The 26,369-nt window shown below is 41.5% G+C and overlaps 1 protein-coding gene across 1 annotated transcript in view; it reads left to right on the top strand.

Moving 5' to 3' along the window:
- Positions 1 to 326: 326 nt before the first annotated feature.
- LOC111974860 (low-density lipoprotein receptor-related protein 2-like) overlaps positions 327 to 26,369 on the top strand; it is a 62,072-nt gene continuing 36,029 nt past the window's right edge. The window contains 17 exon segments of the mRNA XM_070447289.1: positions 327 to 447; positions 10,214 to 10,330; positions 12,073 to 12,183; positions 12,317 to 12,430; positions 13,062 to 13,178; positions 13,814 to 13,912; positions 13,915 to 13,956; positions 14,189 to 14,308; positions 14,428 to 14,556; positions 15,094 to 15,263; positions 19,871 to 20,094; positions 22,415 to 22,621; positions 22,771 to 22,973; positions 23,065 to 23,205; positions 23,381 to 23,584; positions 24,955 to 25,147; positions 25,979 to 26,104. Coding sequence (XP_070303390.1) covers positions 339 to 447; positions 10,214 to 10,330; positions 12,073 to 12,183; positions 12,317 to 12,430; positions 13,062 to 13,178; positions 13,814 to 13,912; positions 13,915 to 13,956; positions 14,189 to 14,308; positions 14,428 to 14,556; positions 15,094 to 15,263; positions 19,871 to 20,094; positions 22,415 to 22,621; positions 22,771 to 22,973; positions 23,065 to 23,205; positions 23,381 to 23,584; positions 24,955 to 25,147; positions 25,979 to 26,104 — 2,426 coding nt within the window. The 5' untranslated portion in view covers positions 327 to 338.

Raw genomic sequence — 26,369 nt, 5'->3', positions numbered from 1 at the left:
AGGCTAATCTATGTTATTTTGATTTACTTCGAGAGTAATTGGTAAGACAACGAAACAACACAATGCTGCTTTACTATTTTACTAACGTTGACAATACCAATCAGTTGTCTGYTGGACAACGCAATGGGAAATCACGCGCAGATGAGACAGTCCGGTCAGAGAAATTATGCAGATTCCAGGGCGCGCGGTTTAATAAGGGATTTATTTGGAGCGCAGGGGTTGGGGGAGTGACGGTTTCTGGCTTTGTACACGCCCCTTTTTGTCAACTAGCGGGACAAGAAAGAGAGAGGCAAGCAGCAGCATCCCAGTCCCTAGAGCACCTCCATCTGCCAGGCTTCATGAGGAGCTGGACAGAACAGCCGGGACCCAGCATCAGAATGTGGAGAGCAGTGCTTTCAAAACTTCTTATTATATTGATTTTGTGTACTTTCCGGTGTCATTCACAAGGTAAGAGTCTCCTAAACTCATTTAAACACAGCCTTTATTGTGAACCTGCTATGAGATGTTTCTGTATATTTGCCTTCGAAAAGGAAATGTCAGCCACTTGTTGCCTAGACAATAACATATATGCGGTAGTGTGGCTGATTTGTAGTTAAAGGGGAATGTTTTTTGAGGACATGATTCAACTAAAATGTTGATTGTCAACAAGATTATTGTTTGCCTGCCATATTAGATTGTTTGCCTATCTATCAGAACAACAAGCCATGTAAGTTAGCCATGTGTGTGCAATGCGTGGCCTGTTGGAATTGTTGGGCACTTTGTAGGCCTATAATAAAGTGATGTGCAATTTCTTTAAAACAAAATCAGATTGTGGCAAATCTACAAACTCCTTGATCAGTTATTTTCCCAGCCCTACAAATATTTTTTGGGGAAACCAATAAATACATAATTTATTAATACAGTTTACAATATTTTAATTATTTAACAAAACTATTTTACTCTAAAGCATTATTAAAGCTTGTATTGCGCAAAAAGCCTCCCTCAGACAGATTTGAAGTTCTTGGATAACTTTTGCCTGAGCTTTACCGTTGCTAGGTAACAGACGCGGGCATGTGATTTGCTGACAATCTGTGTGGACTATAGCTACTGGTACAAATACTAAGAGGAACTCAACAGTTTGCCTAGTGCGCAACCCATAAAAATTATAACTAATGAGATAGCTGTAATTTAAGAGCCCAATTTCTTTCAAATTTTGTAAAAACGAGTCATATACCCTGCTTGATAGATCTGAAATACTCTTGTGTTTTTATTGTAGGCCTAGTTATACCCTAGGCCTACTGCTGAAATTGTAATCTGCTTTCTTTTTGCCCAACCCTGAGTATGTAAGCTCCTTAGTGTGAATCAAGCAACTAATTACGCTGCAGCTGCTGCTGCATGAAAGCGACCATTTCTACCTAACAAACAACGGGCAAAAGAGGGCATGTAAACAACAAGGGGAATGTCCTTGCAACCTCACATGTAGACATCCCAGGCTAAATAGATTCTTCATTTTTACCAGCTGTGTTGAGTTAGGCCTATATAGTCTACATTCCAAAACAATACAAAATAAGAAAGTAACACAAAATACATGAAAAAAGCCACAAATATTTTAATCAAATGTAGCAATTTAAATGATCCAGTGGCATTTTGTAATACACAATATGTGCAAGCTGAGGATCTGAGCTGTCTTGGTCTGAATTAATTATAATATTGAATCAAATCAGGGCTTTGCCAGCATTGTCAAGTTAACAATTAGCAGGTTTGTCCCTTACAAATGAACAATGATGTACCAACGATTTGTGTCCTCATAGGTTTAAAAAAGCATTCAAATCAAGAGGTAATCAAAGTCATCTATTTCAATCGTGCATTTCCATGACTAGCAACAGAGCATCATGCACTTCCTGCATCTTTTGCAGTTTGCATCATGGCACCTGTTGAGCTCCTTAGAAATGTGAGGCAGGAATGGTTGATTTATTCCAGATTCATTCAGCATGTTTGAGAGGAAATCACTAAAAGGGCTTTGGTGCAGGAGMACAGGTTACTTTCTCTAATCCATTGAGCCTAATTTCTGTTGGGTCAGCTTGATGATCTTTTAATGTGTGACAGACAATCTTTTGTTGCTCATTATCAAGAGGCTTTGAAAGTGTTGTAAAATGTGTGTGTCGGCATAATGGATAATGTGACACACTTGTAGGGTGATTTAATGTTACAGTAATGGGTAACAAAGGAACTGGACTTGGTGGTTGAATAATCTCCGTCATGGCTAGTTGACCATCTTTTGCTAGCATGCAGATTGTGGCTTTTGAAAACATGTTTTTGCTGGTTAATTGTATGAATATTGGGTGTCTTTCAGTGTCTTTCAAACCTCAATCATTTGCCACGAACAGCCTTGGTCATTCAGMGTCTTAAGAGAAACATGCGTGATTGATTTAGAAAAAAATGGATACAAAGTAAACCAGGATCAACAAGATGTTCTGTGTCAGTGTTACAACAAAAATGTGTCACTGTCCCAATACTTCTGCAACACAGTGTATATAATTTGTTGCATATGCATGGTTTTTAAGATTTTTCGAATTATTGGTACACACGTTGTATAGTACAATGGGAGTTGGGCTTGTCTTATTAACATTTTCTACTATCTCAAATAGGTGTTTTCAGTTTGTTTCTCTCAATAATTGAGTTGAACCTATTTTTAGTTTATTTGTGTTACAGCATGTCACAACAAAAAACACTTGTGGGTTGATGTTGAAATTTCACATGGCGCAAAAAAAAACCTGGCCAGCATGTGCATACTAAACCTCACACATGCTGTGCCCTTTTCCGGTTTAGGCCTAAATCCTTGGACAACGGTAACGCTCTATTAGGGAACAGAAGTTGGGAACAGAAGTTAGCACAGTTGGCTTAAATGAAAGACTAATCCTTTCTCATTATACAGCGCTCTCAACCCAGGTCCCAGACTATTATGTGATGCATAGGGTGCAATGTTTAGGCTAACTCATTGCTCATGTTGTGTTGAGTGACAGTCTGTCAGAGGCAGTGAACCCAAACATTTGACCTCCCGCAGTAATGCAGTGTAACGTCTCAATTTCTGCTGCTTCCTATATATTTCTAGTAAAATGTAGCTTTACACATAAAAAAAAATCGACGAAGTACAGCTTCATTCCTCACACACTATTTCTCGCCTCCTTTTGGACCTATGCCACTGCCAAACTCCCTTGGGCTTTTCTCTGTTTTGTGTGAGGCAGTAAGAGCCAAAGTCAGTTGTTCAGCAGTTGACTGCATTCTATTGCATTGATTTCCATATGAAATGGAGCAGCAGCACTTCGCTCTGACAGGATGGACGGATCCAACGCTCCACGCTGCCAGCCGTTTTCTGGACACACATTCAGAAAGTGCGAGGGGACGTACCAAAACAAGGCGGTAGTGATAAAAGAGGCTACACCTCTTTCAGGGGCCCGACATGATTGGAAAGAGATGTTTMGGAGAAGGGACAAAATATTTTGTTGGGGGGGTGGGGTGGGGTTTAGTTTTTTTGTAGGAAGCTATACTGTATTCTGCATTCTGCTATCCATCTCCATAGTCCCTTTGGCGTGTTGACATTTCCAGTTATGAGGTTTCAGCCCTGCTGGCTCTTCCATTGTTCCATTGTGATTTCACAGTGGGGTCTGAGGCATTGGAAGGCATCGTTCTAATGAAAATTCCTCTGCTGCTCCTCTTTGTTTGGCAGTAGTAGGGCTATTTTTCACTGTGGATAGTGTGGGGTTCTCGCCTGCTGTGGGTTAAGATGGCTAATTAGAAAAGACATGGTCAGAGAGATTAACAAAAAGAAAACACCAAACTAAACAAAACAGTCAAAACAAAGACACTAACAAAAAAGTACCAATCCTTAGACAACAGATTCCTAATAGCATATTCGCATCATATTGGCCACTTTTCTCTTCACTTTCTCTTAATAGCCTCTATTTTGACCATTGTTATTGCATTTAGGCTTTTAAAAATCAATTTATCAATTTATTCCTGAAGGAAAACTAGTTACTCCGATGACTTTAAAAAAAGACTATGGTTGAATGTAAGAGCAGCTCACATTCATTTAAAAGTCCACTTTAGTCTGCCAGTCACCTTTCCCAGAACTGATACTGTCAGGAAACACTGGCTTCATTTGAAGGACTCAGAAGATTGGTTTCCTTTTGGCGAAGGTTGTTGAAAGCTGTTAACCTAATGTATAGCATACAGGGATTATGATCATCCCCATTGTTGCTCGGAAGTCTTAGGAGTGTCCTTCCTCTCTTAGGAGTGTCCTTCCTCTCTTAGGAGTGTCCTTTCTCTGAACTTGAAGTCCAGTGATGCCTATTATTTATTATATTTTCGCTCTTTAAAAAAAAGAAGTTGTTTTGTTGATTAGCTGGTGGACATTGACACATGCAATCCTACTTCTGGGTCAAGCAACGAGTGATCATGGTTTTATGAAATTTTAGACAAAATGAATCACTATTTTCAGTATTATCCTTGGAGTTGTCAATACACCCATGGTTTTCTTCTGATATCTACCGTATATTGAAAAATGTTACATATTCGGAGTATAATGATCGTAATGGCATGGTGCATGAGACTACTAACTGTCTGTTCAGGGGTACAGAGATAAACCCAAATGTCTTTCAGTGGTGTCACTGTGGTGCTCCGATACTGTATGCACCGTTTGTCTTACCTACCATGTTACAGATGATGCTGAAACCTTCGGGATCATTGCCTCGTAACAAAGGCACCCTTTGAGCTAATGGGGGAGCAATTTTATCATTAGTAAACTGAGCAGGAAAAAGGRTTGCTTCCCAATTGGCTGCTGAAGGAGTTAAATATGAAGCCCATTTGGCTGGCGTAGTTTAAAAGACGTTTTGGTGGTGTCGGCTAATTATTCTGAGACCTCATGATATGAGAAGCCCCTCACAAGGCTTTTAGTGCAGTAGCACAGCCATGACCCCACAACTCAAGTGGAAGTGATCCATCTTTGAAGTGCCCATTACATAAAAGAGATGATTAACTACTGACTCGCCTATAATAAACTGTCTGCTTACACAAAATGTGCCAACTGAATGGGCTGAGATTTTTCAAGTCAATTCATTACAATTCATTATGACTGTTTGAAAAGGAAGGAGCATTTCCTTTGGCTTTTGGCATTTGGTTCAGTAGTGGTCATATTGTAAGTGTTCTTTWTTCACCTGTCAGAGGTTAATGCTTTGCCAGACTTGTTCTATAATAAGTAGGCAGAATCATAATGTCAGTGTCCAACGATACCACTTTGACCTTGAATAGCTCCTGGTGTCAATGTCCTARCAAAGGATTCATATCATCAGAACCTGTGCAACCGATGCTTTGCCAGTTTATCTTTATTTTAAATGAGAAGAAGAAAAAGGCAGAGGATACGTTGGCAGGAGTTTCCTGAAAGATTTCAACTTATCAGCACAAGATCAAAAGACGACATCATACTAATGCTCAGTAGAGGGAGTGCCTTATGTTTCGCATGATGGTGTGGTGGGATTGAACATTCTTATTCCGTTACAAAATTGTCAKGGTAGGTATATTAAACATGTTGGTTTATTTTTCTCTGCAATTGACCAGTGTCTTCTTCTTTTGCAAGTCCTTATCATGTAACATGCTCATATGCCTTTGGAATTTGAAGTAATTGGCTGATAGCTGTGGTGGGAGAGAAGCACTACATGAAAGGTTGCGGCAATAGAAATCCAGTGCACATGCTGATTGGTGATGGTACAGCTAGTTGGTGCAATGAAAATACCTGATTACAGGCACATTTGCTTCTAGGACAAGGAAGAAATTGTGGTGTAGATATTGGGGGGGGGACAAACAGTAGACGGGGGGTCCGGGGGTCCTCCCCCGTCATTTTATTTWGCATTTTATTTAGCATTTCCTCCAATCTACACAGTTTCTACACAGTTTGACATGACTTATTATGCCTCTCTTGAGGGGTATGTTGAGGGGTATTTTGAAAGCACAGTAAAGGTGGAAGGATAAGTGGAAAGATAAGTCATCAAATAGGCAAATWTMAAGAAGACACAAAATATGAAGACTGAGTTGCATTATTATGATGTAGATATAATAAGAGTGTGAACATACCATGGACAAAGCCTGACACTTGTGGTGTTGAATGTTGATCCTGACTCCCGAGTCTCCCGACCGTGTTCTGTCAGCATCCACTCGTCATTCTAAAAGTTTTCTTTTAATGGCAGAAATGCAGATGACAACGTGGTACTGTGGTACTGTTTTGGTGCATTCATTTTAGCCTGCCAGGGGTGCCGGGTCAGCGCAAGCAACGTTTTAATCTCGTTGAACTCGATGGAGCAGCCCCCCAAAATATTCCAGCCAATGGGAAAACCAGAACGAATGTACTTCACACACTTCACACACTTCCTCTTAAATCTGAGCCAAACTGACAGCACTATGACCCAATGAGAATGGGGGGGACACTGACTGAAATGAGTGGGGGAAGGGCMCTAATAGACAGTGCGGCTGAGAGGAGGTGACGCATTGCGTCCCAACAGGGCCGGACTAACGCATTTGGGGCACCGTGGCACCTACTTCCAGGGGACTTTTTTRCCATGGGGCAGATAGAAAAATMAGCAGTTTTATAATGATATTCTAAACATTTTGTCAAGAGGCTGAAAGAAACATTTTAAATCTAATTTCCTACCTACAATTRTAGACATTTTGCCATGGGWCAGAAATAAAAATGTACTGTTTTATAGCTCATCTCATCCTATTCTTAAKATTTTGTCATGAGGATGAGAGAACATTTTGTCATTTTGAAGCTAATGTCCTGCTATTCTACACATTTTGACGTGAGGCTGAGAGATCATTTCGCAGTTTAAAGCAAATCTAATGCAATTCCACACATTTTGCCGTAACTTATGACGTGTTCATATACTATATGGGGGCCCCCCCGACCTCCTGGGGGCCCCCAACCAAAACATATTTACGTTTTACCCCATTATTGTGGGGGACGAATCGACCTGTTCTGTATATTGGGGGGATATATCCCCCCATCCCCTGTGGCAATTTCACCTATGCTGTAGAAGTCATAATGCATGTATTAATACATTATGTATAACATAATGATCAATGGATATCCCCATTGACACATTTATATTATGTGAAAATTGTTCATGAATCATTTTCAAAAAATCTTATTGTCCAAATTTGGAAATGTAATGTTTTTTTTAATTAAGTATTTTCTGTGTCATTTGATTGGTGAGATGGCAGTGTTAGATTCAAAGATTAGAAATCAATGTCATTCCATTTGTATTATTGATTTTATTTCTCACAGTGTTGTTTGTTTCTATTTCCATGTCTTCAGTTTGTTTTGCAACTGAGGAGTAAAACCTTTCTCTTCAGCACATATTTGACCAACCAGGGAGTGTGTTTAAAGGTAGTCGAAAAGACAGTGTAGACCACCAACCACAGACATACACCACCAACCACCACCTTGCATCTCCCTCAGCAAATAATTTGGGTTTAAGGGTTGCGGTACCACCTGGTACCACTATTTATTCCAATTACATTTCTGACAAGGAACAGCATGTGCCTTAAATCATGTCAGAGAGAAACAATCAGAATTGCACATTCCAATTCAGATGGGTCTGACAGAACGCTCTGCCACTGAACTATGCTGCCTCAGTCGATATCTCCTGGAAAACGTCAGGGAAGGTAGAGTGGTGGTACCTTATCTCCTCAGATGCCACTCAGTGAGAACATCAAAAGGAGGCTTGGGATGAGTGTGCTGAGAGTTGTATAACTGTCTGGAGGATGGCTGGCACGCTCATCTCCAGGCCATCTCAATGCTGTTACCAGCATGCTTCATCAATAAGAGACATTCCCAAACACACTTAACACTGTTTAGATGTTTTGATAAGAGACGCAAAGAGTTCCAATTATTCATAGGAAATAGTAGAGAGGGAAAATAAGAGCGGAAAATGATTTCACATTTCTGACCTAATTAAAAACTACACATGATCATGATCAACTGATTAAGAGAATGGAGAATTATGCACCTGGGGACTGAAGGTATAACAAAAAAGTTTGGTCCAAAATATGGAATGAAGACAACTTTAGTAGGAGTAATGTTTCCTGTATGAAGGTTCTGAGACGGGGCAGTTRCGGTATGGGACTGGCCGATGCGTCCCACAGGACTGGCATTGTGATGGGAACGTAAAATTATGTAGACAACTCTGATGAAGCCGACTGCTTTGAGTAACTTCTCATCTGGACTGCACTGCAWTATTACCTTCTCCCTTCACATTTCATCAGGATTTGTCAAATGTACTCACGTTTGGCTGTTAAAGCATTGCTTCTTCTTATCTTGTGTAASAATCACCTGGCATTGTCTTACTTAGACCTTCAGGTTCATAAGTATCAAGATGTGCTTTAAGTTTAGACTTTCATCTTTAATTTAAGGMTTTTGTKAAAAWTATTGTATGAACCGTGTAGGAATTCCATAGCCCTCTAATTTTAGGGGCTCAWAAGTAATTGGACAAACTAACAATCATAAATTAAATTGGGAGTTTTATTACTTGGTTGCAAATCCTTTGCAGTCAATGACTGCCTGAAGTCTGGAACCCATAGTCATCACCAGATGCTGGGTTTCTTCCCTGGTGATGCTCTGCCAGGCCTTTACTGCAGCTGTCTTCAGTTCCTGCTTGTTCTTTGGGCGTTTTGCCTTCAGTTTTGCCTTCAGCAAGTGAAATGCATGCTCAATTGGATTCAGGTCAGGTGATTGACTTGGCCATTGCAGAACATTCTCTTCTTTGCCTTAAAAAAGTATTGGGTTGCTTTCGCAGTACGCTTCGGGTCATTGTCCATCTGTAATGTGAGCGAGTTTTGAAGCATTTGGCTGAATCTGAGCAGATAATATAGCCCTAAAAACRTCAGAATTCATCCTGCTATTTTTGTCAGCAGTCACATCATCAATAAATACAAGGGAACCAGTTCAATTGGCAGCCATACATGCCCACGCCATAACACTACCTCCACCATGCTTCACAGATGAAGTGGTATGCTTCGGATCATGAGCAGTTCCTTCCCTTCTCCATACACTTCTCTACCCATCATTCTGGTACACGTTGATCTTTGTCCATCTGTCTTTTGTCTCATCTGTCCATGTTCCAGAACTATACAGGCTTTTTTAGATGTTTTATGGGAAACTCTAATCTGGTCTTCCTGTTTTTGAGGCTTACCAATGGTTTATGTCTTGTGGTAAACCTTTTGTATTTACTCTGGTGAAGTCTTCACTTGATTGTTGACATTGACACAGATACACCTACCTCCTGGAAAGTGTTCTTGATCTGGCCAACTGTTGTGAAGGGGTTTTTCTTCACCAAGGAAATCATTATTCTGTCATCTACCACAGTTGTTTTCCGTGGTCTTCCGGCCCTTTTGGTGTTCCTGAGCTCGGCAGTGTGTTCTTTCTTTTTAAGAATGTACCAAATAGTTGATTTGGCCACACCCAATGTTTTTGCTATCTCTCTGATGGGTTTGTTTGGATTTTTCAGCCTAATGATGGCTTGCTTCACTGGCAGTGACAGCTCTTTGGACTTCATGTTGAGGGTTAACAGCAACAGATTCCAAATGCCACACTTGAAATCAACTCTAGACCTTTTATCTGCTAACTTGTAAGTTAACTAATAAGGGAATAACACACACCTGGCCATGGAACAGCTGCGCAGCCAATTGTCCAATTACTTTTGCTCGCTTAAAAAGGGGGGACCACATATAAAAAGCGCTGTAATTCCTAAACCGTTCACCTGATTTGGATGTAAATCCCCTGAAATTATGTGCTTTCAGCTCGTATTCATTATTTAATTTCAACTCCAATATGCTGTGGTAGACAGCTAAAATAATAATAATAAGTCAATGTCCAAATATTTATGGACCTGACTGTACATATTGACTGTTGTTGCTGATAGTATGGAAACTAAAATGGGATGTGCTGTGTGTCTCCTTAGCCCATGTAACGTGATGAGAGTCATTTCCAGTGTTTGAGTGACTTTACAAAAGAGGGAGTCAATACACAAGTACTGAGCAGACCACACAGCGTACAAAATATTTCATTTAGAATTTTCACCAATGTGATAGATGTCAAAAAAGTAAACACAGGACTCTATGACAAAGGCAATTAAGATGTAGAGAACTGTTGCACTTGTGGTTAAGTTGCTCCTCAATCTCTCTGCAGCTGGTAGGAGATGCTCCAGTGAGCAGTTCAGCTGCACCAATGGGGCCTGCATCCCAGGGGAGTACAGGTGTGACCGGCTGACCGACTGCTCCGACGGGGCTGATGAGACAGACTGCCGTAAGTCCTCCAGTGTGGCTCACTTACCTTCTTGCCTCAGGCTCCTCTGGCATTTTAATACATTTGTAAAATGTATAGGCTCGCTGACTGACAGAATGGCCACAATATGCTTCTTGTTGTCAGAGGTTGATTGCAGATTCCTTGGTGGATTAGTCAAGCTGAAGTCAGCTGCTATTCCATTATTGTGCAGACATGTTACACTTTGGTAATTTCCCAATGTCAGAAGAAATGCCAAGGCTGTTTGTGGTGCTAATAGAAAACTTACCGTAAGTGTTTTTATCCTCCCATTAGCTTTTAGCATTTTTTCTTGTTTGCGACTGTACATAATTCCGTACAAAGCTTTATATTTCAGAGGTAAATTGCCACCATGACTTCATGGGGGAGCAGCCACGGGTATATTTCACATGTAACCAGGTGGTTCAATTGGGGTGGGCCCTTCTACTGTTAATGAGAATAAAAGGGGGTTAGAGCTGCTAAGATAATGATCTGCTAGCAGCGGACTGTTACATTTGGCTAATTGCAAGGGTATAAAACTTCTTAAGGATCGGTGTCCCGCTAGCGGGACAACTTCCGGTGAAACTGGAGGTCGCGTAATTCAAATAAATTCTAAGAGTTATTATGGATTTTAAACATTTAGGTACATATAAGTGTCTTATATCATCTGAAAGCTTAAAMTCTTGTTAATCTAACTACACTGTCCGATTTACAGTAGCTATTACAGCGAAAACATGCCATGCGATTGTTTGAGGACGGCCCCGCACATCAAAATATTTTTCCACCGGCACAGGTTTCATACATTCACATATAAAGATTAAATATTCACTTACTTTTTGTAAATCTTCCTCTGATTTGTCATCCAAAGAGTCCCAGCTATAACATGTAGTGTCGTTTTGTTAGATAAAATCATTTTTTATATCCCAAAAAGTCTGTTTAGTTAGCGCCATCGATCTGAGTAATCCACTCATTCAATTTGCAGAGAAAGGAATCCGAAAGTCTACCCCTAAACTTTGTCAAAATACATTTCTATTTACTCCTCAGATACCCTAAAATGTAATCAAACTATAATATTTCTTTCAGAAAGAAGTATGTTCAATAGGAAACCGATTTTAGCAGGTGCACAACTTCGTCATGGCGCGCAAAAACACAGATTTCCAAGACTGTGTCCTCTTACAAAAACGGTTATTTCTTATTCGTTTTTGAAGTTACAATACTGAAATCTTGAACATTGACTGCTGACACCCTGTGGAAGCCATAGGAATTGCATCAAGGGAGCTATTTTACAATATAATTTTCTCCTACCATATCTATTGTGTTATATTCTCCTCCATTATTTTAACATTTCTACAAACTTCAAAGTGTTTTCTTTCCAATGGTACCAATTATATGCATATCCTGGCCTCAGGGCCTGAGCTACAGGCAGTTTACTTTGGGCACGTCATTCAGGCGGAAATGGAGAAAAAAGGGGCCTAGACCTAAAAAGTCCATTAATGCTTAAGTACACGAGAACTTTATATAGTAATGTTTAAGACTACTGACATTTAAAACATTTGACGTTTGACATTTGAGACATGTTTAAGACTGCTAGAGACATTTGACGTTTGACAGGGGAAAGGGATTTATACACCTCTTTGAACAAATTATTTGTTTTGGGAATTGATGCTGATTCCTTATAATCCTTGAACATTCCACAGATGTCAGTCTAGTATGATTGGCCTGTTCTGGCATGTTCATTTCCTTCTCAGACTACCCTGAGTGTACAGAACAGAGGTGTGCCAACGGTGCCTGTTATAACCAGACTCAGCGCTGTGACCAGGTCGTGGACTGCCGTGATGGGTCAGACGAGTCCAACTGCAGTAAGTGTCTACTTCTGGCCGTGACGCATAATCACGCATTCAGCCAGGCCCTCTACCTGAGCAGCAGGGTTGAGATGAAGTTACTTATAAATACAGTCAGTCGCTGAAGGGGTTTTGTGTCTGCTTTCTACAGCACAGCACTGCAGCAGTGGCCTGTTCCAATGCGGAAACGGAGAGTGTGTCCCTCAACGCTTCGTCTGCGACCATGACGACGACTGTGGAGACAGGAGTGATGAACAGAGCTGCAGTGCGTACCTCTACCCTCCTTGCACCATTGCTGCTATCTGAAAACCTTGAGTCTGCAGCTCTTATCTTAACTCCCCAGATAGATTCTCCCCCTAACCTGGACTTAATCTGACCTTTTCTATGTGCTCTCTCTCTCTCTCTCTCTCTCTCTCTCTCTCTCTCTCTCTCTCTCTCTCTCTCTCTGTGCCTCTCTCCGCTCTGCGGCGTTTGTTCTCGGCATGTGCTGGCATCTGCCTTGGTCGATGTGTGATTTTCTGCTTCTGGCTGACTTTTTTCGCTTGTCTTCTTTCTCTCTCTCGTCGTGTTCTCTTCTCTTCTTTTGCTCTCTCTCTCTGTCGCTCTTTTTTTTTTTTTTTCTCGTTACGTCTGTTCTTCTCTTTCTTTCGTGTTTCTTCGTGAATCTTAGTCAGGTTCGATCTTTCCTTTGTTACACTCCGTAGCCATTACTTCCTCGTCTTGTCTTCGTCCTTTTTGATACTTTTTTTTTCTGTCGATTTGTGTTTCTCTCTCTCTCTCTCTATCTCTCTCTCTCTCTCTCTCTCTCTCTCTCTCTCTCTCTCTCTCTCTCTCTCTCTCTCTCTCTCTCTCTCTTCTCTCTCTCTCTCTCTCTCTCTCTCTCTCTCTCTATGTAGCCTATCCCGCTTGCAGAGGGAGCTACTTCACGTGCCCCAGTGGTCGCTGTATTCACCAAGTCTGGCTTTGTGATGGAGAAGACGACTGTGAAGACAATGCAGATGAGAAAGGCTGTGGTATGGATGCTACAGAGTTCCACCTCCCCTTCCTCATGCTAGTCCCTTTGGTCAAATCTCTCTTGACACATTTCTAATATTGGACACAGAGCCATGAAAAGGAAACAGTACGCAGGTTCAGTGGAAGTACACTTTAATGAGTGAGAAACGCTGTTGTGTATGAACCTGATTCACCTCTGGTCTCCATGGTTTGGTATTGGCTAGGCACTATGCTTGTGCACCTTGAAGTGTGGTATTCAAATGCCTCTTTGTGGCACAAGATGGCTCAGCCCTCCAAAGAGCTATAGAATTCCTCCACACTGCTCTGAAGAGTGTGTTTTTAGAGGATGGGTTGCAGAACCTTCCGAGCCCCATGTGTACCCTCTCGATACTCCCCCCGCCCACCCCCAGGGATTTAAAGTGACAGTGTTTTCCCAGACAATGAAGTTTGAGTCACAGTGCCCTTGAGTTCAGCCCGTGAATTCCTATGAAGATAAGTCTGCTGTCTTCAATGCATACCTCACACACTGTTGCTGTTTTCGCAAAGCACGAATGTGGCATGTGTACAACTCCTGTGCTGTTGTTCCTCCTGTTTTTGCTCTCTATTGTCTCTTGGTGTGGTCAAAGGCCGTGAAGATGACTTTGATTCTCTGTAGATGCCATACCACGTGAGTGCTATCCTGGAGAATGGCCCTGTCCGTCCTCAGGCCTGTGTATCCCCATGGACCAACTGTGTGATGGGAAAGCCCAATGTCCAATGGAGAGGATGAGACCAGCACCACTGCTGGACGCAATTGCAGTCAGTAACAATACAACCAGTTTAAACACACACACACACACACACACACACACACACACACACACCACACACACACACACACACACAACACACACACACACACACACACACACACACACACACACACACACACACACACACACACACACACACACACACCACACACACACACACACACTAACCTTTATTTTGAAAAGTGCCATTGGGAGTAATGTGTGTCTGTGGTTGTCAGGTATCTGGAGGTGTGCCTCGCTGAGCTGTGAGCATCGCTGTCATGCGTCCCCCGAGGGAGGAACCTGCTCATGTCCTTCTGGATACATTGTCAACAATAACAACAGCCGCTCTTGTATCGGTGAATACTGATACATTCACTCATTGACATTGAACTGGAAACTCAGGCTACCGGAGGTAGAATATGGGATGTGTGCTTTTGACTCATTCAGTTTTTTATAATTTTGTTCTTGGGTGAAGACTTTGATGACTGTACGATGTGGGGCGTCTGCGATCAGCTCTGTGGAGACAGGATGGGAACCCATCGCTGCAGCTGTCGAGATGGCTATTTCCTAGAGCAGCACCGATACTGCAGCGCTAACATCTCAAGTGAGTGGCCATGGTTGAGCTTCAATATACTTCAACATATCAAACCCATTCTTCCAGGCCCAAAGCCTTCAGCCCCTCAGCCCAGCCTCCTATCTGCCAGCCCCTGCCAGCCTGCTCTGCTTTCTGGTGCATTGTTGCGCACCGAGTGTTGTTTTAGCCAGTCGTTTGCTTCTGTGGACCAGTGAATGACTATTGACCAAGAGACAGACCCCGTTGCCTTTGATCATGAGGCTAGCAGCAAGGAGATGTTTTCTCTGTTAGTAATACAGATCAAATTATCTTGGCCATATGGGTTCCTAAAAATTACATAAAATGGATTAAATGAAAATAAAAAAGGTTCTACCATAGATTTAGATTTGAATCAGGTGTCAAAGCTGACTGACTAAAATGTTTAGTTTTTTATTCACTACCTCTTCCACTCCTGTGTAAAATCATTACTCATTATTTAGGTAAAGTCAAAAAATAAATGCTTCTAACCAGAGATTATGAAATGTCTGATATTGTTGTCTTACTGATTGCCTTGTCTACTGTCTGTAGCTGGAGTACCCTTGCTGATCTTCTCCAATGGCCGAGACCTGCTGATTGGTGACATCCATGGGCACAGCTCTCGCACCCTGGTCCATTCCCGGAACAGAGGCGTCGTTGTCGGGGTGGACTTCCACTTCCACCTCAATAGAGTCTTTTGGACAGATACTATTCAGAACAAGGTAATACTGGTCTTTGAATACTCAAATACTTCATCCAATCCCCATCATGAATGGTTTCCTCTGGCCCTGTTAAAGGAATCAGTGCATCACTAGAATTACCTGTACAGTAGACCATAGTTACAGTCCACAAGATAGAAAGACATTGTTTAAGGAAATCCTTGAGTTGTACAGGAACCTGCCCCCCCTCAAAGGAGAGAGAATACTTTGATAGATCTCTTAAGATACCACTACTGTTAATACTGTACAAATGGCAGACCTAATGGCTCCAAAACGACTGGTTCATAATGAAGGGGAAGTAGAAAAATATCTAATCAGGAAAACTGATACTGTCTGATATACTTGTACAATGTTTACATAGCTCTGTGTACTTTTTTCAAACTTTCTTATTTTCAAAGTGATCGTGTAGTATTTGTTTTCACCATGTCCACCCTGTTATATGCATTCTTTGGCCAGCTCAAAGGCTTTGTTCAGTCTCTTGGCTTCTGTATGGTTTGAACCCGAGCCATGAGGCTGAAAAGCAGGAACGTACCAGGAGCGGGGCATCTGTGTAGATCAGCTACCTCCATGGCAGAATGACAGCTGATTTAAAGTGTGGGGGGGGGGGCACAAACAGGGCATGTGAACAAACTAGGGAGGTTAAACTAGCAAGGTACTTCCACATCTTCAGTTTCTCTTTAAACAGGTCAGCTGAAAATCCTGCTTTTTAGATGTCTGGATCTCATTTCAAATGAGCCAGAGCTGTAAAGAGCACTATCATTTCCTAGGTGCCAAGGCTTCAAGCCTGAGAAACTGGTGCCATCTTTGAATCGGTAGGGTAGAGGTTTCAGAATAATACCTGACCAGCACCACTCACCATTAGGCTACCTTCCGCCCCCAAATCAAATCAAATGTAATTGGTCACATACACGTGATTAGTGGCGGCATGTAGCCTAGTGGATAGAGCGTTGGCCCAGTAACCGAAAGGTTGCTAGATCGAATCCCCGAGCTGACAAGGTAAAATTCTGCCCCTGAACAAGGCAGTTAACCCAATGTTCTAGGCCATCATTGTAAATAAGAATTTGTTCTTAACTGAGTTAACTAGTTAAATAAAGGTTAAATAAAAAATTTAAATTAGCAGATGTTATTGCAGGTGTAGCAAAATGCTTGTGCTTCTAGCTCCAACAGTGCAGTAATAGATTTTTATTTATTTATCTTTTATTTCACCTTTATTTAACCAGGTAGGCCAGTTGAGAACAAGTTCCCATTTACAACTGCGACCTGGCCAAGATAAAGCAAAGCAGTGCGACACAAACAACACAGAGTTACACATGGGATATACAAACATACAGTCAATAACACAATAGAAAAATCTATATACAGTGCGTGCAAATGTAGTAAGATTAGGGAGGTAAGGCAATAAATAGGCCATAGTGGCGAAATAATTACAATTTAGCAATTAACCTCACTAGGGTATGTGGGCGTCCCACCTCGGCAACAGCCATTGAAACTGCAGGGCGCCAAATTCAAAACAACAGAAATCCCATAATTAAAATTCCTCAAACATACAAGTATTTTACACCATTTTAAAGATACACTTGTTGTAAATCCAGCCACAGTGTCCGATTTCAAAAAGGCTTTACGACGAAAGCACACCAAACGATTATGTTAGGTCAGAGCCAAGTCACAGAAAAACACAGCCATTTTTCCAGCCAAAGAGAGGAGTCACAAAAAGCAGAAATAGAGATACAATTAATCACTAACCTTTGATGATCTTCATCAGATGTCACTCATAGGACTTCATGTTACACAATACATGTATGTTTTGTTCGGTAAAGTTCATATTCATATCCAAATATCTGAGTTTACATTGGCGCGTTATGTTCAGTAGTTCCAAAACATCCGGTGATTTTGCAGAGATCCACAATTTACAGAAATACTCATAATAAACATTGCTAAAAGATACAACTGTTATGCAACCGCTGTGTCAGATTAATAAAACCGCTGTGTCAGATTTAAAAAAAACTTTACGGAAAAAGCACACCATGCAATAATCTGAGTACAGCGCTCAGAGACCAAAACAACCCAAACAGATATCCGCCATGTTGTGTAGTCAACAGAAGTCAGAAATAGCATTATAAARATTCACTTACCTTTGATGATCTTCATCAGAATGCACTCCCAGGAATCCCAGTTCCACAATAAATGTTTGTTTTGTTCGATAATGTCCATCATTGATGTCCAAATACCTCCTTTTTGTTCACGCGTTTAGCCCAGTAATCAAAATTAATGAGGCGTGATCACTAGGTGCAGACGAAATGTCAAAAAGTTCCGTTACAGTCCGTAGAAACATGTCAAACGATGTATAGAATCAATCTTTAGGATGTTTTTAACATAAATCTTCAATAATGTTCCAACCGGAGAATTCCTTTGTCTGTAGAATTGCAATGGAACGCAAGCTAACAATCACGTGAACGTGCGTGGTCAGCTCATGCCTCTCTGGCAGACATCTGACTCAATCCCCTCTCATTCGCCCCCACTTCACAGTAGAAGCCTCAAACAAGGTTCTAAAGACTGTTGACATCTAGTGGAAGCCTTAGGAAGTGCAATATGACCCCATAGACACTGTGTATTCGATAGGCAATGAGTTGAAAAACTACACGCCTCAGATTTCACACTTCCTGGTTGGATTCTTTCTCAGGTTTTTGCCTGCCATATGAGTTCTGTTATACTCACAGACATAATTCAAACAGTTTTAGAAACTTCAGAGTGTTTTCTATCCAATACTAATAATAATATGCATATATTTGTAACTGGGACTGAGGAGCAGGCCGTTTACTTTGGGCACCTTTCATCCAAGCTACTCAATACTGCCCCTGCAGCCATAAGAAGTTAATGTGAGTCTGGAAGGAGAGTTTACAGTCTAACCAGACACCTAGGTATTTGTAGTTGTCCACATATTCTAAGTCAGAACCGTCCAGAGTAGTGAGGCAGGCGGTTGCGGGCAGCGATTGCATTTAGGAGCAGTTGGAGGCCATGGAAGGAGTGTTGTATGGCATTGAAGCTCGTCTGGAGGTTTGTTAACAAAGTGTCCAAAGAAGGGCCAGAAGTATACAGAATGGTGTCGTCAGATCACCGACCATACAGAAATGGTCGGTGATSTGTTTGTTAACTTGGCTTTCGAAGACAGCCAGGGTAGGTAGGGTAGGATAGAAATAGGTCTGTAGCAGTTTGGGTCTAGAGTGTCTCCCCCTTTGAAGAGGGGGATGACCGCGGCAGCTTTCCAATCTTTAGGGATCTCAGATGATACAAAAGAGAGGTTGAACAGGCTAGTAATAGGGGTTGCAACAATTGCGGCAGATCATTTTAGAAAGAGTAGGGTCCAGATTGTCTAGCCCGGCTGATTTGTAGGGGTGAAGGAGAAATGGGGGAGGTTTGGGCAAGTTGCTGTGGGGGGTGCAGAGCTGTTGACCTGGGTAGGGGTAGCCAGGTGGAAAGCGTGGCCAGCCGTAGAAAAATGCTTATTGAAATTCTCAATTATCGGCCTCCCGGGTGGCGCAGTGGTCTAAGGCACTGCATCGCAGGGGAGGGTTTGGCCGGCAAGGATATCCTTGTCTCATCGCTCACTAGTGACTCCTGTGGCGGGCCGGGTGCAGTGCACTCTGACCAGGTCGCCAGGTGTACGGTGTTTCCTCCGACACATTGGTGCGGCTGGCTTCCGGGTTGGATGTGCATTGTGTCAAGAAGCAGTGCGGCTTGGTTGGGTTGTGTTTCGGAGGACGCATGGCTCTCGACCTTCGCCTCTCCTGAGTCCGTACGGGAGTTGCAGCGATGAGACAAGACTGTAACTACTAGCAATTGGATACCACGAAATTGGGGAGAAAAAAGGGGTAAAATAAAATATATATATTTTTTATTGATTATCGTAGATTTATCGGTGGTAACAGTGTTTCCTTGCCTCAGTGCAGTGGGCAGCTGGTAGGAAGTGCTCTTATTCTCCATGGACTTTAAAGTACTTTTTGGAATTTGTGCTACAGGATGCAAATTTCTGTTTGAAAAAGCTAGCCTTTGCTTTCCTAACTACCTGTGTATATTGGTTCCTAACTTCCCTGAAATATCTAACAACTAATATCTAACAAATTACACAATATATACCCAATACACACAAATCTAAGTAGGAATGAATTAAGACTATATACATATGGACGAGCGATGTCGGTATATACATGCGAGATGAGTAATGCAAGATATGTAAACATTATTAAGTGAATGAGATATCGTAGAATAGTATAGAAAAGAGTATATACATACGAGATGAGTAATGTATGATATGTAAACATTATTAAGTGAATGAGATACCGTAGAATAGTATAGAAAACAGTATATACATACGAGATGAGTAATGCCAGATATGCTACTAGAATGCTACTAGACAGACAAGATGGAAGTCAGACAAGCAACCAAAACCCAGCCTTAATAATAGTAATTTCCTTCTAATTTTATGGGTATTGTGGTGACATATCCCATCTCTGTTTCTCGGTATGTCTCTTTTTTATATCTCCATGTCTTTCTGGAGCCATAACCACCAAAAGGGCTAATCTCTTAAAAACAATCCTTTCTTTTGTGGGCAGGTTTTTTCGGTGAGTATGGACGGTTCCAATATGCAGGTGGTTTTAAATGTATCAGTTGACTACCCTGAGAACCTGGCTGTGGACTGGGTGAACAATAAACTGTATATGGTGGAAGCAAGCGTCAACCGGATTGACATGGTGGATTTTGACGGGACAAACCGGGTGACGCTGATCGCAGAGAATCTGGGAAACCCAAGAGGGCTGGCCGTGGACCCAACTGTGGGGTGAGTAGAGGGGACCTCCCCATCCTCCATCCCTRCATCCCTCTATCTCGCCGTCTCTCTCTCATGCTGCACCGGTAGGAAGTAATAAGGGTGAGAGATTAGAAGATTGTCCTGGGGGATTAGTGAGCAGTATTAAAAGTGATGAGCCTCATTGTAATCCAATAGTACTGTTCGAGAGGGGAGACTGGGCCAAGTGGCTCCAGGTAAATTAGGAAGTGATAATAAATGTAGACACTTCTTCTACCTCGGTGGGATTTAGGGCTGGCCCACCTGTAGACCCAGAGACAAAGACGGTAGAGGAGTATCTGTTTCAGATTCAATTAAAAAAGGAAATCTGCTTATGTCTCACCTTTTGGTAGGACTTTCCTGCAGTCAAATACCTTGTGGCCTCATGTGTMGAATGTTAGTAATATTTTTCGTAATTTCATAATTAATAAACATAATTCTTTTAAAGCCGCCGAAAATTCTGTGTTTCTGTGTCCAGCAGTTTTGTTATATTTCACTTTTCTGTGATATACAGTTGAAGTCGGACGTTTACGTACACTTTAGCCAAATACATTTAAACTCAGTTTTTCACAATTCCTAACATTTAATCCGAGTAAAAAGTCCCTTTCTTAGGTCAGTTATGATCACCACTTTATTTTAAGAATGTGAAATGTCAGAATAATAATAGAGAGAATTATTTATTTCAGCTTTTATTTCTTTCATCACATTCCCAGTGGATCAGAAGTTTACATACACTCAATTAGTATTTGGTAGCATTGCTTTTAAATTGTTTAACTTGGGTTAAATGTTTTGGGTAGCCTTCCACAAGCTTCCCACAATAAGTTGGGTGAATTTTMGCCCATTCCTCCTGACAGAGCTGGTGTAACTGAGTCAGGTTTGTAGGCCTCCTTGCTCGCACATGTTTTTTCAGTTCTGCCCACAAATTTTCTATAGGATTGAGGTCAGGGCTTTGTGAGTTAAGCCATTTTGCCACAACTTTGGAAGTATGCTTGGGGTCATTGTCCATTTGGAAGACCCATTTGTGACCAAGCTTTAACTTCCTGACTGATATCTTGAGATGTTGCTTCAATATAACCACAACATTTTTCTTCCTCATGATGCCATCTATTTTGTGAAGTGCACCAGTCCCTCCTGCAGCAAAGCACCCCCACAACATGATGCTGCCACCCCCGTGCTTCACGGTTGGGATGGTGTTCTTCGGCTTGCAAGCCTCCCCCTTTTTCCTCCAAACATAACAATGGTCATTATGGCCAAACAGTTCTATTTTTGTTTCAAACTGTGATCTTTGTCCCCATGTGCAGTGGCAAACCGTAGTCTGGCTTTTTTATGGCGGTTTTGGAGCAGTGGCTTCTTCCTTGCTGAGCAGCCTTTCAGGTTATGTTGATATAGGACTCGTTTTACTGTGGATAGAGATACTTTTGTACCTGTTTCCTCCAGCATCTTCACAAGGTCCTTTGCTGTTGTTCTGGGATTGATTTGCACTTTTCGCACCAAAGTACGTTCATCTCTAGGAGACAGAATGCGTCTCCTTCCTGAGCAATATGACGGTTGCGTGGTCCCATGGTGTTTATACTTGCGCACTATTGAACAGATGAACGTGGTACCTTCAGGCATTTGGAAATTGCTCCCAAGGATGAACCAGACTTGTGGAGGTCTTCATTTTTTTCTAAAGTCTTGGATGATTTCTTTAGATTTTCCCTAGATGTCAAGCAAAGAGGCACTGAGTTTGAAGGTACACCTCCAATTGCCTCAAATGATGTCAATTAGCCTATCAGAAGCTTCTGAAGGCACAGTCAACTTAGTGTATGTAAACTTCTGACCCACTGGAATTGTGATACAGTGAATTATATGTGAAATAATCTGTCTGTAAACAATTGTTGAAAAAATTACTTGTGTCATGCACAAAGTAGATGTCCTAACCGACTTGCCAAAACTATAGTTTGTTAACAAGAAATGTGTGGATTGGTTGAAAAACGAGTTTTGTAAACTTTTGCAAAGTGTATGTAAACTTCCGACTTCAACTGTACATAAAGTGTAATATTGGGATGCAAACTCAAAATGTAATAGATTTCAACTGTATATCTGACATGCTACAGGTGTCTTCTTTTTTAAGACCATAACCATGTGTGTGAGGTGTATAATTTTGTTTCAAAGTAGATTTGTTTAAGACRACCAGGTCGTTTTATGGCTAGATGGATGAATAACTTCGCTGCTTGAAATCCAGTTTACCAATGTCCTATATTACATCCAGTACATAGKAACCTACTGTACTGGTAACCTGTACCTAACTAAACCAAAATACATTTATTCACAGGTTCCTGTTCTTCTCAGACTGGGACTCTGTGAATGGAGAGCCAGGTTTGGAGCGGGCATACATGGATGGTACCAATCGCTATGGGATCATCAGGACTAAATTGGGCTGGCCAGCAGGGATCACACTGGATATTGATGCCAAGCGGGTCTACTGGGTTGATAGCCGCTACGACTATATTGAAACCACCACATATGATGGGCTTCATAGGTAAGCACACCAGATGTTTTCCCTACGAAAGAGCTCAAAGGAGATGTTGTTTGGCCAAATGTCTGAAGACCATATGTAAAAACGCAAAACAATGCAGATCTCTGTCAAAATGGGATGGATATAGCCTTGTTTTATCATCCCCCTTTCAGGAAAACAGTGGTTCATGGAGGTGCTGTGATTCCTCACCCCTTTGGCATCAGTATGTTTGAGCACATTGTGTATTTCACTGACTGGACCAAGATGGCCGTGATGAAAGCCAACAAGTTCAGTGACACTAACCCTCAGGTGGTCTACACTACATCTCAGACCCCACATGGAGTGCAAGTGGTACACCAACTAAGACAACCAAATGGTAAGCATGTCACTGCTATAAATACTCCACTGATCTGTCCCACCTCTGTATGTTCTGTCAGTGACTGAGCGTATGCGTGTTGTGTTTACAGTGTCGAACCCTTGCGGGGCAGACYYGGGCGGCTGTGAGCAGATCTGTATTCTAAGCCACAGGTCAGACAACCAAGGGCTGGGCTACCGCTGCAGGTGTCGCATGGGCTACGACCTGCAGGCTGATGGCAAGAGATGTGTTGGTAAGYCCAACACACAAACCACGTTTAGCTTTTCCCTATTTACGTTGAACTTTGTCCTGACACTTTACTGTCCTGTGTCCTTTATATGTGCTCTTTATACTGTGAGTGCCAATGTGGTGTAACATAGGATGTGTTATCTGGAGGTTTATGGTGGATGTCTTCTCTCTCTCTCCAGTGGTGCGGCAGTTCCTGCTCTTCTCCAGCCAGCTGGCTGTCCGAGGCATCCCCTTRAACCTGTCCTCTCAGGAGGATGTTATCCTCCCTATCACTGGAACACCCTCCTATTTCGTTGGGGTGGACTTCAGCGCAGAAGACAATGCTATCTTCTTCTCAGACACGGCTAAAGACATCATCTACAAACAGAAAGTGGACGGCACCGGTGAGAGCATCCTACATTTTATTTGGTTGGATTGATGACTCGATGTATGTAGAATTAAATAGTGAAATATTTATGTTAAATATTGTTTTATTGCTGAGTTTGTTAGTTCATAATCACTGAGTGTTTTTTTCTCCATTTATTAGAATGTGAAGAAATACTTTTKATTTACTATCATGGAAATATTTTTTTATATTTATTTTTTTAACCATATTTACAACCCTACATAATATCCTTTCAAGCAGAGAGCTCAAGCATGTGATCCAGCCGAGCTTATACCACGTCAGTTAGAGGAGTGCCTTATGGAGCCGGGCACGCTGCGCAATGGGGAGGGAGGGAAGGAGAGGAGGGAGGGAGGTAGAAAGGGAGGTAGGGAGTGGACAGAGCATGGACGCCAGTGAAACTATCACGTAACAGCTCAAAATCAGGCTCCAGAATGTGATAAAACAAATACTGAGCACATAATTACTAAAAGATGTAGAAGCTTCAATATTTGAAGAGTTTATTTCCAAAACGCTATAACCACCAATTTTTTTTTATTCATCAGAAATTATTGCTTATGGGTACCTTCATGTGTTTGTAAGATTTTTGGATTTTTTTCTAAACACTATATATCCATTGTTTAGCTGGAATGGAAAGTTTATATCCTCTACATTTGACTGTGCTATGTGTTTGTCTCTCCAAGCCGTCTTAAGATGAATGTACTTACTTAAGTCGCTCTGGATTAGACCATCTACATGACTAAAATGTCAATTTTAAAAGTTTTACATACAGATCTCATATTACTGTATTGAAAAATATTGTATCATTTGTATATTTCTTTATAAAAAATATAGTTTTCGTTACATTTGACTGTGTAAAACCTAGCAGTACTACTTATTTCTCTGAACGAGGCAGATATATAGCATTTAGRAAAAAAACATGYTTATTTGTCTCTCTGAAATGAAACCATCAATTGATAGATTTTAAACAAATACATGTCTGTCATTGAACAACACCATTTACCAGTGTAAAAATACACCAATCTCTTTCATAATTTCTTTAAACAATAAAAGCTAATTCACCAACATTMCTGAAAATGTATATATAGCATTTTGGAATTAAACMAAATTTATCTTCCAATTTACGACTCAATAGCCCTGTAAAATAAGTTACTTATGTGATAAATCCATGAAGAAAGGCATTTCAGGATAAAATGAAACCACAAACTGCTCTGATCAGTGTTTGTTGTTCTTGCAACATAGGGTTGACCAGCCCTAGTTTTCTCTGTCACGTCTACATAGGGCAAATGCAAGCTGACAGTCTATTTACTTAAARGTGTTCCTCTTTCATCTCTGTACTAAATGGCTGTGTCACCGCTTTGATCTGCACAGGCAGAGAGGTGCTAGCTGCCAATAGAGTGGACGGCGTGGAGGACTTGGCTTACGACTGGATTTCAAAGAACCTCTACTGGACAGACCCGCGCTACAGGAGTATTTCAGTCATGAAGCTGGCCGATCAGTCCAGGAGAGCCATCATACGCAACCTGAACAACCCAAGGTCCATCGTGGTGCACCCTGTGATTGGGTAAATACAGCTGGGCTGGGATTAAGGAGGAGGGGTCAGGGAGAGAGGTTTGGTTCCACTTCCAGCCTGACTGTGGCAACAAAAATGAGAGATGGAGGGATATATAGCAGATATGATAGGGTTCTGTACCTTGTTGATGCATGAAGAATGTTGACCGAGTAATGCATGCTTTTTACAGAATAATATCCTCATTGAAATGTTTGATTCTATTCAATTCATTAATATAAATGATAATCAGATTATATTTACTTTAGATTAATTTAAAGCACCATAGGAAGTCAAAAGGAAACAAAGATAGTGTGAGAAATCGGTCAAGTAGGCGAAATATTCCTGGGCAAGCACAATTTAGTGAGGGCATTAGCCAGAACCAGCAGGTCTCAGAGGCCCATGTTTTCATCCTGGATCCCTGCCTATTAAGAACATGAAAAAGCATTAGCAAACTGAGCACTTATGTCTAGTCACACCTAGCATAATGCGAGAGGTACCGGCTCATTCATAGATTGTTCACACTTTAAACCCCAAACCTGATAAAAGGAGTCTTTATTTAGTGCTCGTGGGACATTTCCAATAGCTACAAAATCATAAGGCCTCTAGGTCCAATAGCCTAGATTAGTGATGCATGAAGGCCAGTATTGTAGTGGACACTAAGAACTTAGCTTAAACGGAAAAACCCTGTGGCGCTCTCAAATAAACTGTCTATAGTTCTCAGTTCATAGAAGATTTTGAAGTGGTCCTAAAGCCAGAGTCTACTTCGGTTGAGGTGAAACAGACACTATAATATTGTCCCATATAAGTGTGAGTGTTGGTTAWTGTGTATGTTTTATTTGGCAGGTATATTTTCTGGACCGACTGGTARCGTCCAGCGAAGATTATGAGGGCCTGGTGTGATGGGTCACATGCCCTGTCGATTGTTAACACTACACTTGGCTGGCCCAACGGCCTGGCTATCGACTGGAGGTGAGCCAGAGGTCTCAGAGGAAGGGCCTCAAAATACGACATTCTTCCTCTTCCAGTAAAACTCGGTCAAGAAAACAGATAGCAATTTAATGAATAACAAATTAGATCCTTAGGATTGTCTTTGTCACTACATTGCAACATTGTGCCACCATGTGTGATAAGTTGACGTCGTGTTTTTGTTCACCCATCTAAGATCCCATTAAGCGTCTTATCAGAAGGATCTTCACTAATCCTCCTCCTGACAATATGTTTGTGCAACAGTGTT

Source organism: Salvelinus sp. IW2-2015, linkage group LG2, assembly GCF_002910315.2.
Source record: "Salvelinus sp. IW2-2015 linkage group LG2, ASM291031v2, whole genome shotgun sequence".
Taxonomy (NCBI): Eukaryota; Metazoa; Chordata; class Actinopteri; order Salmoniformes; family Salmonidae; genus Salvelinus; species Salvelinus sp. IW2-2015.
This window is presented reverse-complemented; position numbering and strand designations above follow the sequence as displayed.